We start from the raw sequence: 13,886 nt of genomic DNA on the forward strand, positions 1-13,886 counted from the left end.
CCAGGAGAAAATTTAAGGTTTGGAATGGCCCAAACCTAAATCCAATAGAAAATCTGTGAGCTGACCTGAAGGGGCCTGTGCACAAGAGATGTCCTTGCAATCTGACAGAATTGGAGTGCTTTTGCAAGGAAGAGTGGGCAAATATTGCCAGGTCAAGATGTGCCATACTGATAGACTCCTACCCAAGAAGACAATGCTGTAATTAAATCAAAAGGTGCTTCAACAAAGTATTAGTTTAAGGGTGTGCACACTTATGCAACCAGCTTATTGCACATTTTTTTATATTTTTCCCCTCAACAGATTTGTTTTTCAAATGAACTGTACAGGTTATAGGTCACACTAAAGGTGAGAAAAGTTTTGAAATGATTTGCTGTGGTTTCCTTTGTTTTATATCACAAAAACCTGGCATTTTTATCAGGAGTGTGTACATCTTTTATATCCACTGTTGGTTCGATTAGAGGTTTGGGCGACTGAAGGAGCATCAGGGAAGGGAATGATGTGCCTATCCCATGTGGAAGTTGTTGATATGCTCCCTAAGGAAAGGTGTGGTCCAAAGAGGGGAGCTTCCTTAGAAGTAATCAATGAGCCGGGGGAGAAGGGGAAAGAGTGGGTAGGTCATAAACAAAAATCCCCTTGGATGGAAGCACAGGCAGGTAAGGCCTCCAGAGCACCTTAATGATTCATGACTGGCCATAGCAAATATGGAGCAAGTTGGGGAGCTGAAGTGTTTCTGGTAGACCCAGAGTGAACACTGGATACTGGTGGACTGGGCCAGTAACAATGAGGTTAGGAGGAACAAAAAAACAAATATTTGAGAAGTAACACATAAACACAGAGTTTTGGCAGTAAAGTCTCCTGAAAGCCAGTAGGGTGTAAGCTTGAGGTTCGAACATCTGACTCTACAATGACTTAGCAAAGAGATTCATAAAGCCTATTAAAAAAATAGAAATTTGAAAACATGCATGCATACAAAAATACTGCATCGCCAGTTCTGGTCCAATAAAATCAGTTCTGATTCCTAGGCATACCCATCAAAGGCGATCTTTGTTCTTTATGTGAGACACACTCTTTAGACTATAACGATGCAAATTACTTTAAATTCTCAAAAAAAAAAATTAAAACTAATACTCCTACTTCTAGACTGCTAGTGACATGTTGCACTGTATATTTGGTAGTACAAACATACAGCTGGGAAGTAAAACATACACTCATTGCTGTGAGCAAACAGCCTTTCCAATATTTTTCAAAAATTCTTTCATTTATAAAATAGTTTTCACACAATGAGTTAAAGAGAGAGGGAAGGAATTCTTCTCACCTTTCTTATAGCCAGAGAGTTCCATGTTCGTACCCTGGGGTGGCTGCTGTTCATTTGGTTTAGGGAGAACAGGAGACTTGCTTCTTTGTGCTTTACTGCTTTCCTTACAGCTAAAAAAAAAAACGGAAAACATACCAGTGAAACAAGACAAGATTAAAAAGCTTAACTAACATTTCATTTGTCTTATTACCACCGACAACATTACATTACAAAAGTGCAAAATAAAATTGTCAGGGAGATACAAAACACATTTATTGATAGAGGAGGAAGAAAGCAGCACTTTGGTTCCCATTTATTAAGCTACAATAAACTGGTAAGGTGATAATACTTAACCATGACCAGTCAGATTGTAAATCAGCACTCATGCAGTTTAAGCACAGAACAGCATACAAGCAGAACATGCAAAAGCTGTACCAGTCTGTTCAACCACCACATTTTTTATCCTTCTTTCAGCACGCCACACCACATCTCAGCAGGGTCCTTCAATCACATACCTACCAGCCACCATGACATACATAAACAACTCAAACCTCAAATGACAGGGCAAGAAGTTAGCATTCACAAAGACAGAAACAATGCTGAGTTTCTGCTTGAAAGGTGATAAGAACACAGAATCACAAGCAGTATCATGTCAGGGTCGACTTTTTACCTGCTAAGTGAATTGGATATGTGGACACTGCAGACATAACATCCCAAGGCCCAATCAAAGTAAAATGATCCAAGTATCCTCAGCAGATGCACTAAAATTCAACGCATCAATTTCTCTTACATCACAATTCCTGAATCAAGGACATTGGTACTAAACAGATTAAACTGCCAGGCCAGTTTTATGCACACCTTTTAACCATTAACATACTGCTAAGTTTAGAAGGTTCTGCTCAAGACAATGTTCTATTCCCCCAACTCTATGGCACAGACGGATTGAAGCCCGGACTGGAGTTCCTCCATTGCCACAGCTGTTGATCTGGACAAAGGGAAATGGGAATTAAACAGTTCAGCTGAGGGGTGTCAGTCTGCTGTAATGTCAGATACCATTGAGGATACGAAAACTGCATAGGAGAACAGCAGTTGTGAAGGGGCATGGCATCCTGAACAGAAGAATGCATGCCTGTCCATTAATAATAGGGCATCTTAGGGCCCTTCCATGTCACGTCAGCCACCAAGGGGGTGGGATGATACGGCCTGCCAACAAATATCCTAATAGTTGCTTATATGACAGCTCATCACAGCCAGCTCTCATAACCAGGGAAGAATGAACAAATATACCAAATAGCTGGGAGGGAAGAGACTGTCAACAAGATACAATGGATACACAAATGATTAAACACAGGTAAACAGACCTATTAAATTACAGTTGTCCCCTCTCGGTTCATGGAGAAAACCAAGCACAGTCTGCCACAGGGAAAAAAAAGGTACATCAAAAAATGTAATCGGGGAATGAAAGTGATGCTTCAAATGTAAGAAAGTGATTTCAGAAAATTCAAATGAAATACCAAAAATTAAAAAGTGAACATATAACACAAAATTGAAAAATAAAAAGTGTTAGAGGTCACTTTCAGAAGCACACTTGTTTTACAATTAATTTAATTTCTTGTTCCACTTTACATGTTAAAGCGAGTTTTCAAGAAACGATTATAGGGAGATTGATTTTTCACTCAACACAGCTGAACTCTATAATCACACACTCAAAATTATGTCAAAGTATGTATTGGGCAATGGTTTACATGCAAATGCAAAGCATTGTGGGAAAGCAAAAAAATTCTTTAGATAAATAACTTATTACTTAATGTTGCGTGTGTGTTTGGGACACGAAAAAGAGTCTTTGTGGGTTCTATTCAAGCAGCTTTATTTTGTACAAGCACAGCATTAAAGGACTTAATAAGCAATTTGTATACAGATCAAGGACTATGACTATGAGTGTTCTCTCTTAGGCTGCTTCTCCAAAATGGCACTATACAATGCACGTGTCAGGACATTTATATACGTGCACGTACAGCCTTGCACGCTTCTTAAAGACATAGCATGCACACTCTTATGTGATGATCTACATCCTCCCACTTTCAGATTTAGCTCAGCAATTGTTATGAGACCATCCAGCATGCAGAAATTACAATAATCCTTAGTCATGCATTACACAACACTATATACACTGGTAAATACAATCAAGTCCATACTGCTGTGTATTTTACATTCGGCTCAGATATCTGGCCATAACGTGCGACATAAAACTGGGATTTAAAATTAGCAACTGGGACAGTTTCTTCAAAATGTTTAAATAAGTTACTTGAATGGAATCATGATTCGAGATGCATTCTGTTCTGGAAACAGTGTCTGGTTCATTTTCAGGTTTAGGATTTACATCACAAAAGCACTGTTGTGACTGCAATGATGATGACGACTCTGGTACAGGAAGAAGACGTCCGTGATTCCCCCCTATACTCCACACCTTTGGAGTTTACCAAGTAGGATCTCGGCTTGGCACAAATGCCTGTAATCTGTCCTATTCGATCAAAACCTTTTGGTTGTCTATATTCATACCATCTCTCCTTCCCTCAATGGACGAAGTAATCTGCTTGATCTGTAGCAGCTAGTTTTCTGGATATTGTGCTTCTTAAACAATTGAGCCTTGACGGTTTTATTGTCCTTGGAATTAGGCTGCAACAAACATGAAGAAATAGATAGCGTAATTCTAGTTTGCCTGGAAAACAGTATTTGAGCAGGTGAGCAAAGAATATCATCATGGGGTATGTTTCTGAGATTAAGTAGATTCAGGAATACATCGGTATGGTCACGCTTTGACCTTTCACATAATTGCTTTGCACTCTGCACTGCACATTCAGCTAGACTTGGACTGAGGATATTCAGTACTACTAGTGACATGTACAAAGTCACATCCTTTTGCAAATTTCTGAAACAACTGGCTAGTAAATGGAGTACCATTGTCAGAAAAAAGTTTGCGTGGACCACCATGTACTGAGAAATGACGTTTCAACTTAGCAATAATAGCAGTGGATGTTAGGTGGTAGATCAATCAAAGTAAACGGAACTACCAAGAAACTAGTAACGAACCAAGAAGCACAGGAAAACTGCAGAAAATGCCACCAATCACTCAAGAATTGCTAGTCGCAAATGTAAATTACATTCAAAGTCCAAAAATCTTGGTAGTTAGGTAGTTGTCTTCAGTGCCAATACCAAACAAGAAAAGCCAGTAGAAAAAGTCAAAAGTGCTTTAATTTGATAGACCACAATAAAAACGAGCGCTTTCGCCTGGTGTGTCCCAGGCTTTATCAAGTTACAAGTATAATGTGGCCATCCCCTTTATTTATATCCTGGGATAGGCCAGTCAATTAATTAATTAACCATTTCAAGCCTTGACAAGAAAAACTTTTTGTAATATCTTAAAGTATTAAAATGTATATACCATGTCTAAAATGTAATGTATAAAAAATGCACAAGAATAAATGATCTATATACATTATATGCTAGTTAATAAATAAGAACATATGAAACTAAATTATATATCATAATACTTTAGTATAACATTTATATCTACTGTGTACCAGTTAAAAAACTCTAATAAACACAGTATTAGATTAGTTAACTAATCAATAAGACATAATTTTGTCAAAAAATTGTATAAAAATCATTAAAAATCATTTAAAAGACTGTGACTCAACCAATGTGTTCCACATAGTCTACCAAAAAACATATCATTCCTGCTCAATATTGTCACATGGTAATAATAAATAAATGCTCATAACAACAGTAAAACAGTGTACAAACTAGATAGGTCCTAGGTGCTACTTTGTTTTAACCTAAAAGAATGATGTCAATCTGTCAGAAAATGAAAATAATAAAACTCCATATCTATAGTCCTATAATTGTTTATTTCTAATTTTAAGTACACTTTTTAAACTGACCGCATCATTAAGACCTGGGAATTTGGTCGCATCCAACTGTAATTGCCACATCAATTCCCGATGCTCCAAGAAATTCTCCCAGTCTCCCCCTCTGGGGTCAGAGCTCACCCTCTCCAAAATAAAGAATTTTATCACCATGTTGCTACACTTTAAAGCATGCCTAAAAAAGGCATTACTTTCCTTTTTCTTTTCTATCTCGTATGTATGTTCATAGATTCTTTTTCTAATAGTTCTAGTTGTCTTTCCTACATAAAATGCGGAACATGTAATACACGTCCCCAGGTAAACCACTCCAAAAGAGTTGCAATTAAAATGTTCCCTTGCCCTCAATATACGGCCTCTAGATGGAATGTGTATTTGGCCTTCATTTAGTAAGTAAGGGCATTGTTTACATAGCCCACACTTGAAGGAGCCTTTCCTTCTACATGTGTTGTTACTATTGTTAATCATATGGTTATGACCAGCCTGCTCAAATATATCTTTTAAATTCTTGTCACGTTTTCTAATAAATTGAATTTTTTCGGGGAGCCAAGGTTTGATGTCATTTTGGGACATAAGTATTGGCCAGAACATGTTCATTGTATGCTCAATACATTCTGCATCTCCAGAATAAGTGTAAACAAACCCTCTAGAAATCGCCTCATGTTCCTGTCTGTTGTTGTTAGGTAATGGTAACCCACGACCTAATAAAGGCGGGTAATGTGAATCTCTCTTTGTTTTAATCTCATCCACACATGATTTAATCAACCATACCGGGTATCCCCTTTCCTCAAAGAGTAAAGATAGATTCTGGATTTCATTCTCAAATAAATTCAGACTACTACATATTCTTGAGGTTCGAATCATCTGCCCTCTAACTATTCCCTCTTGGTATAATGTGGATGGAAACTATCGAAATGCAAAATGCGTTCAAAAAGTTTCTTTTCTGAAGATCTGAGATGTAAATGTGTGATGATTCAAATCTTTCACCAAAGTGACATCAAGATAATTCAGGGAATGGTCACTGAGCTTGTAAGTGAAAGCTAAAAAGTTGGTAGAGGAGTTTAAATGGTTGAAAAACTCCAAGAAACTATCCTTAGAACCTTGCCATAATAGGCACAAATCATCCAGGTAACGCTTATAAAAAATTATGTTTTCCTTCCAAGCCGAAGCATGAATGAATTCAGACTCCCATCTGTGCAGTACAATGTTGGCGTAGGAGGAGGCACATGGAGCACCCATTGCCACCCCCTTACACTGCCTAAAGAATTCTCCGTTGAAAAAGATGTAATTATTATTCAAAATAATTTCCATGAATTCCACTATTAAGTTGACCATATTGTTGTTAAATCCTGATTTAGTGGCCAACGTTTCCGTGAACCACTCCATACCAATGTTATGGGGTATGCTAGGGAACAGTTCGATGACATCGATGGTTATCATTAACAAATCAGGATGGTATCTGTCTAAAGGTATGCTAGCCAGGAATTCCCAAGAATCTTTACAGATGTATGGTAATAGGGAGACAAAACTTTTCAGCCAAAATTCAACAAATTTACTTAAAGGTTCGGTGATACCACCTGCACCTGAAACCACAGGGCGGAATTTTAAGGGTGCTAACCCTTTGTGGACCTTCGGTATTCCGAAAATAATCGGAATTCTGGGGTTAGAAACCTGAAGGTAATTAAATAACTTCTCATTGATGCAACCTTGAAATAAATGATCTTTCAACATGTAATTAATCTTGGCATAAGCCACATTAACTTCATTCTTTGATACTTGTTCGTAAGTATTATAATCTTGTAATATATCATGAATACAATTCTCATAATCGAACTGTTGCATCAAAACCACCCCCCCGCCTTTATCTGCTTTCATTACTCGAGTCCTGTTGTCTTTCAAAATATTCACTACTTCTTCCAATTTCATATCTAAATTGACCATCCTAGAATTCAGAGATGTACCACAATTCCTTCTGAGTTCTTTTTCCACTAATTCCTCATAAATTCTCAGACTAGGGTGAGTGGGTGGATTAAATGTGCTACTTCTGTGTAAAGAATTATCAATACCGTTCTGCCCTTTAAAATAAATAGCCAAATTTAAATTCCTAATAAATAGCTTCAGTTCAACTAATAATTTAGATAAATTAGAAGATTTTGCAGGGACAAACTGAAAACCTTTGGTAAATAAATCAAAAAATTCTGAGGTGATATCTAAACCAGTAAAATTGTAAAGGGTCAAGTTGTTACTAGTTACCACCTTGCAGTTATTATCAACATCTGTACTATCTCCATAAAGGGAGTGGTCACCCATAGAGATGTTAAGTGCCCCATCCCCCGAGTTGTTCATTACCAACTCTGTCTGTCTTGGGGTGTAATTGTGGTCCAGTTCTAGTAAACTCGAGATATCTGGTTGGTGATTTGTATCATTACATAATTCGCCAGAAAACATCGTTATCTGCGTCCTCTCCCCCAATTCTGTTGGTAGGGTGCCTGATTCCTCCCCATCGGTCTGCCCTGGGGAAACTGAAAAAAATGAGGGGAGCTGTTACCACCCTTTTGGGCCAGCCGCTCACTCCTCCTAGGAGGGTCCATATCAGGGGTACTGGTGTTATTGTCGTACCTTCCAATGTTGTCTACATTAACATTGTTTGATGTGTTTGAATTGTGACCCATTGGTGAAGGATATGCCTTACCATCCCTGTATTCTTGAAGGTCCCTTTCCAACTTCCTAGTTTTTCTTTCCAAAACTTTTAGGCAGTGTTGGTCTACCTCTAGGAAAACATCATCATATTTCTTTTTGTAACCTAAAAAGTTCTTATGCTTAACAATAGTATCATTCAATTCAGTTAACTCATTTAAAATGTTGTTAGCTTTGTTCTGATAATCGTTTATCATAAGTTCCAACATTTCAAGACCTGTTCGATTAAACAGTTCAACTAGTTGTGAATGTAGGTCTGAGCCAAGCTTAGCTCCATTAGGAAATTTATACACCCGTAAACCTTTTGGTACTCTTTGCACCTTTAGACATTCAGATAAATAATTAATCTCCAACTGTGCATTTTTATATAAGTAAAGTTTTTTGTTGAACTCATCAAAATTTGAGTCCAGTTTGTTATAACTTGTGGTTACAGTACCTTGCTTAAAGCTTGGTTGAAACTCAGTCCAAGCTTTAAAATTAAAAGTTCCTCCATTGGTGTTAAATGGAGCGGTAGTTTTGTTACGTTCCCTCTCCTTATTAGCGTTCCCCGTAGCTGTTGTTGTAGTTGCAAAACCCTGATTACTTCCAGCGCCGTTCGGCTCCTGAATGTTGTCCATACCCCTGTTAAGTAACGCTTCATGTTGCTGGTTTCCCGGAATCGCTGTGTTCCGGACATCGTTGCTATTGCTCATAGCATTGCTGATTTGTGTTAGTAGCTGTAAAACACGGTTGAACTCCTTCCGTGTTACTGGGGCCTCTTCAGGCTCGTCACGCAACAACGCTGGTGTCTGCATACAGTCCACAGTATCCGGAACTTCTGCCATGAACAAACGAAGTAAACGGAACTACCAAGAAACTAGTAACGAACCAAGAAGCACAGGAAAACTGCAGAAAATGCCACCAATCACTCAAGAATTGCTAGTCGCAAATGTAAATTACATTCAAAGTCCAAAAATCTTGGTAGTTAGGTAGTTGTCTTCAGTGCCAATACCAAACAAGAAAAGCCAGTAGAAAAAGTCAAAAGTGCTTTAATTTGATAGACCACAATAAAAGCGGCGCTGGCCTGGTGTGTCCCAGGCTTTATCAAGTTACAAGTATAATGTGGCCATCCCCTTTATTTATATCCTGGGATAGGCCAGTCAATTAATTAATTAACCATTTCAAGCCTTGACAAGAAAAACTTTTTGTAATATCTTAAAGTATTAAAATGTATATACCATGTCTAAAATGTAATGTATAAAAAATGCACAAGAATAAATGATCTATATACATTATATGCTAGTTAATAAATAAGAACATATGAAACTAAATTATATATCATAATACTTTAGTATAACATTTATATCTACTGTGTACCAGTTAAAAAACTCTAATAAACACAGTATTAGATTAGTTAACTAATCAATAAGACATAATTGTCAAAAAATTGTATAAAAATCATTAAAAATCATTTAAAAGACTGTGACTCAACCAATGTGTTCCACATAGTCTACCAAAAAACATATCATTCCTGCTCAATATTGTCACATGGTAATAATAAATAAATGCTCATAACAACAGTAAAACAGTGTACAAACTAGATAGGTCCTAGGTGCTACTTTGTTTTAACCTAAAAGAATGATGTCAATCTGTCAGAAAATGAAAATAATAAAACTCCATATCTATAGTCCTATAATTGTTTATTTCTAATTTTAAGTACACTTTTTAAACTGACCGCATCATTAAGACCTGGGAATTTGGTCGCATCCAACTGTAATTGCCACATCAATTCCCGATGCTCCAAGAAATTCTCCCAGTCTCCCCCTCTGGGGTCAGAGCTCACCCTCTCCAAAATAAAGAATTTTATCACCATGTTGCTACACTTTAAAGCATGCCTAAAAAAGGCATTACTTTCCTTTTTCTTTTCTATCTCGTATGTATGTTCATAGATTCTTTTTCTAATAGTTCTAGTTGTCTTTCCTACATACAAACTTTTTCGAACGCATTTTTGCATTTCGATAGTTTCCATCCACATTATACCAAGAGGGGAATAGTTAGAGGGCAGATGATTCGAACCTCAAGAATATGTAGTAGTCTGAATTTATTTGAGAATGAAATCCAGAATCTATCTTTACTCTTTGAGGAAAGGGGGTACCCGGTATGGTTGATTAAATCATGTGTGGATGAGATTAAAACAAAGAGAGATTCACATTACCCGCCTTTATTAGGTCGTGGGTTACCATTACCTAACAACAACAGACAGGAGCATGAGGCGATTTCTAGAGGGTTTGTTTACACTTATTCTGGAGATGCAGAATGTATTGAGCATACAATGAACATGTTCTGGCCAATACTTATGTCCCAAAATGACATCAAACCTTGGCTCCCCGAAAAAATTCAGTTTATTAGAAAACGTGACAAGAATTTAAAAGATATATTTGAGCAGGCTGGTCATAACCATATGATTAACAATAGTAACAACACATGTAGAAGGAAAGGCTCCTTCAAGTGTGGGCTATGTAAACAATGCCCTTACTTACTAAATGAAGGCCAAATACACATTCCATCTAGAGGCCGTATATTGAGGGCAAGGGAACATTTTAATTGCAACTCTTTTGGAGTGGTTTACCTGGGGACGTGTATTACATGTTCCGCATTTTATGTAGGAAAGACAACTAGAACTATTAGAAAAAGAATCTATGAACATACATACGAGATAGAAAAGAAAAAGGAAAGTAATGCCTTTTTTAGGCATGCTTTAAAGTGTAGCAACATGGTGATAAAATTCTTTATTTTGGAGAGGGTGAGCTCTGACCCCAGAGGGGGAGACTGGGAGAATTTCTTGGAGCATCGGGAATTGATGTGGCAATTACAGTTGGATGCGACCAAATTCCCAGGTCTTAATGATGCGGTCAGTTTAAAAGTGTACTTAAAATTAGAAATAAACAATTATAGGACTATAGATATGGAGTTTTATTATTTTCATTTTCTGACAGATTGACATCATTCTTTTAGGTTAAAACAAAGTAGCACCTAGGACCTATCTAGTTTGTACACTGTTTTACTGTTGTTATGAGCATTTATTTATTATTACCATGTGACAATATTGAGCAGGAATGATATGTTTTTTGGTAGACTATGTGGAACACATTGGTTGAGTCACAGTCTTTTAAATGATTTTTAATGATTTTTATACAATTTTTTGACAAAATTATGTCTTATTGATTAGTTAACTAATCTAATACTGTGTTTATTAGAGTTTTAACTGGTACACAGTAGATATAAATGTTATACTAAAGTATTATGATATATAATTTAGTTTCATATGTTCTTATTTATTAACTAGCATATAATGTATATAGATCATTTATTCTTGTGCATTTTTTATACATTACATTTTAGACATGGTATATACATTTTAATACTTTAAGATATTACAAAGTTTTTCTTGTCAAGGCTTGAAATGGTTAATTAATTAATTGACTGGCCTATCCCAGGATATAAATAAAGGGATGGCCACATTATACTTGTAACTTGATAAAGCCTGGGACACACCAGGCTAAAGCCGCTTTTATTGTGGTCTATCAAATTAAAGCACTTTTGACTTTTTCTACTGGCTTTTCTTGTTTGGTATTGGCACTGAAGACAACTACCTAACTACCAAGATTTTTGGACTTTGAATGTAATTTACATTTGCGACTAGCAATTCTTGAGTGATTGGTGGCATTTTCTGCAGTTTTCCTGTGCTTCTTGGTTCGTTGGTAGATCAATCAAACCAATTTGAATAAGAGTCTAAAAAAACAAAGTAGTATTGATTATTCCACTCAAAGATATCAGTTGCGATAGCAGACCAAGGTAGTTCAGGAACTGGACTTAGCTGAAGCGGTTCTCTTTGCAAATGTGATCTGGCATTATTGCATACTGAACAAGAAGAAAGAACTCTATCAATGTCTTTTAGTAGTGAAGGCCAAAATATCAATTCTCTTGCTCTTCTCTTTGTGGGTGTTGACCCTGGGTGACTGCGATGCAAAATCTAGATATATTCTTGCTGGAAGGAAGCAGGAACAACAATTTTAGGACCTTTGAAAATAATGCCATCTTCCACCAACAATTCATCTTTGTAAGTAAAATACTACTGCACTTCAATTTAGACACTAGTTTGCTTTGACAGCCAAATGACATTAATACAGTGATTGAGCTTCTGTAAAATTGGATCAGTCCGAGTGTGATCTCTTAACTCATCTAGCCTAGTGGTGGAAAAATTATGCACTGACATCACATCAGCTGCAGCAGCATTATCTGAGTTTAGAAAAAAATTGTAAGACTGAAGAACTTTATACAATGTACCTGCCTTGAAAGGGGCTGCAGTCTGGCTGTCCAGTATGTTACAGGCTATAACAACATCCTCCAGGAGTTACATTTGTAATAAAACAAATATTTCAAAGAAACTGGAAAGGCCATTAGTACAGTCACCAATCTGCAGATGAAACAAATCTGCTGCTTTTTGAAGGGGCAAATGCCATCAAGAAATTTTGTTCTTTTTGGGGCTGGAGGAAGGAAGAATTGAGGTACTGGTAAGTTGTCACATTTAAAGACCGAGAATGAAGCATGAAGTCTGGATACCACTGACAGTGTCAAACAGTTAAAAAAGGGTTTTCACCACAAGCCACTGCCTACACATACCCTAACAGCAATTAAAACAAAAGAAGATTTATTCATGAAAGAAAAGAAAAACAATACAGTACTTGTAACAAGTTTAACACTAAAGTGAAAAGTACAACCAGTCTACTAAGTCATGTGGCAGTTCAAAAAATATCCTGGCATAAAACAAATTTCACAAAAAAATTATGTGCCATAAAATAAATTGTAGAAGGTTTCTTTCCATATGGAAACTTATCTGCCCAGTGATGGGGAAATACTAGCAAACAATCTTCTTCAAAAGCCTACATGAGGAGCTCTCTTCGGTGACAAGAATGGTCTGAACGGCTTGCCATGTGAAGGTGCCCTTCAGCACTGGGAGCCGTCTTGGCTGTTATATCCTATGCAAGATATAACTGTACAGCTAAGGCTGCACCAGCAGCAGCAATCAAATGATAATCATCTGTTTTATGGCAAGTACTTGGTCTCATAAACCTGAGAGAGACTTCTTCAGACAATTAAGAAATTAAAAACAGTTCAAAAAACATTACTTGCACAGACACAAACTTTCACTAAACAAAATGGAAAAATCAAGACCATTACTAAGAGCTTAACAGGGGAATTTTAAGCAAAGTCTTAAAATGTACATGCTTATTTAATCCTGGAATAGCACATAAATGAATACGACTTGCCAGCCATATTCACTGTAAACAAGGGCATTAGTTAGAGCTACTCTACACTCATCCAAATAAACTTGTTTTAAAATATCTTTTTTTCTAAGTTGTGTAGAACTGGCACAATACAACAAATGCTTAAACAGTGCATTTTTTCATCTTTAACAACAGCATAATTCTGCTGACATACTTTATTTAAAAATAAAAAAAAAACAAATGTTAAATAAATTAAGGACTGCATAATTGTGCTGATAAACTCCTACTTTTAATTTAAAAGGCGGGCAAGAACAGCAACCAGCTACATGAAGCACAACTGAAGTACCTAGGAAACTCAAAGCTTTTACCCATATTTTTTCAGAAAAACGTGAATTAGCTACAAACCTGCACTTTTTCCTTTAACTCCATCATTCTACTTAGCAATATACAGTTCATTAGTGTTGTGACCATGTTCTAACATCAGTACAATACTACCATTTATTTTACGAACAAAAGTAGCAGTTTCATATACTAGTGTTTAATCTTCTCACCTTCCAATAAAAAATTTCCAGTTTTTACTAACTGCCTCCCCGTTATGGCACATGAATCCAAATGAAAATTTCTTACCTTTGCCCACAACGAAAGCTTGTCTTTATCAATGCCCATGTCTAACCTCAGTTTAAAGGCACTTTCTAAGCCACTGCA

The 13,886-nt window shown here is 36.7% G+C and overlaps 1 protein-coding gene across 1 annotated transcript in view; it reads right to left on the minus strand.

Moving 5' to 3' along the window:
- The window catches only part of HELLS (helicase, lymphoid specific), a gene marked incomplete in the record, with an annotated part of 1,428,613 nt that overhangs the window by 1,388,332 nt on the left and 26,395 nt on the right, over positions 1-13,886 (minus strand). The window contains 1 exon segment of the mRNA XM_044056152.1: positions 1,316-1,425. Coding sequence (XP_043912087.1) covers positions 1,316-1,425 — 110 coding nt within the window.

This window comes from Protopterus annectens, chromosome 14.part0 (genome assembly GCF_019279795.1).
Source record: "Protopterus annectens isolate FY-2018-M chromosome 14.part0, PAN1.0, whole genome shotgun sequence".
In the NCBI taxonomy this organism is placed as follows: domain Eukaryota; kingdom Metazoa; phylum Chordata; order Ceratodontiformes; family Protopteridae; genus Protopterus; species Protopterus annectens.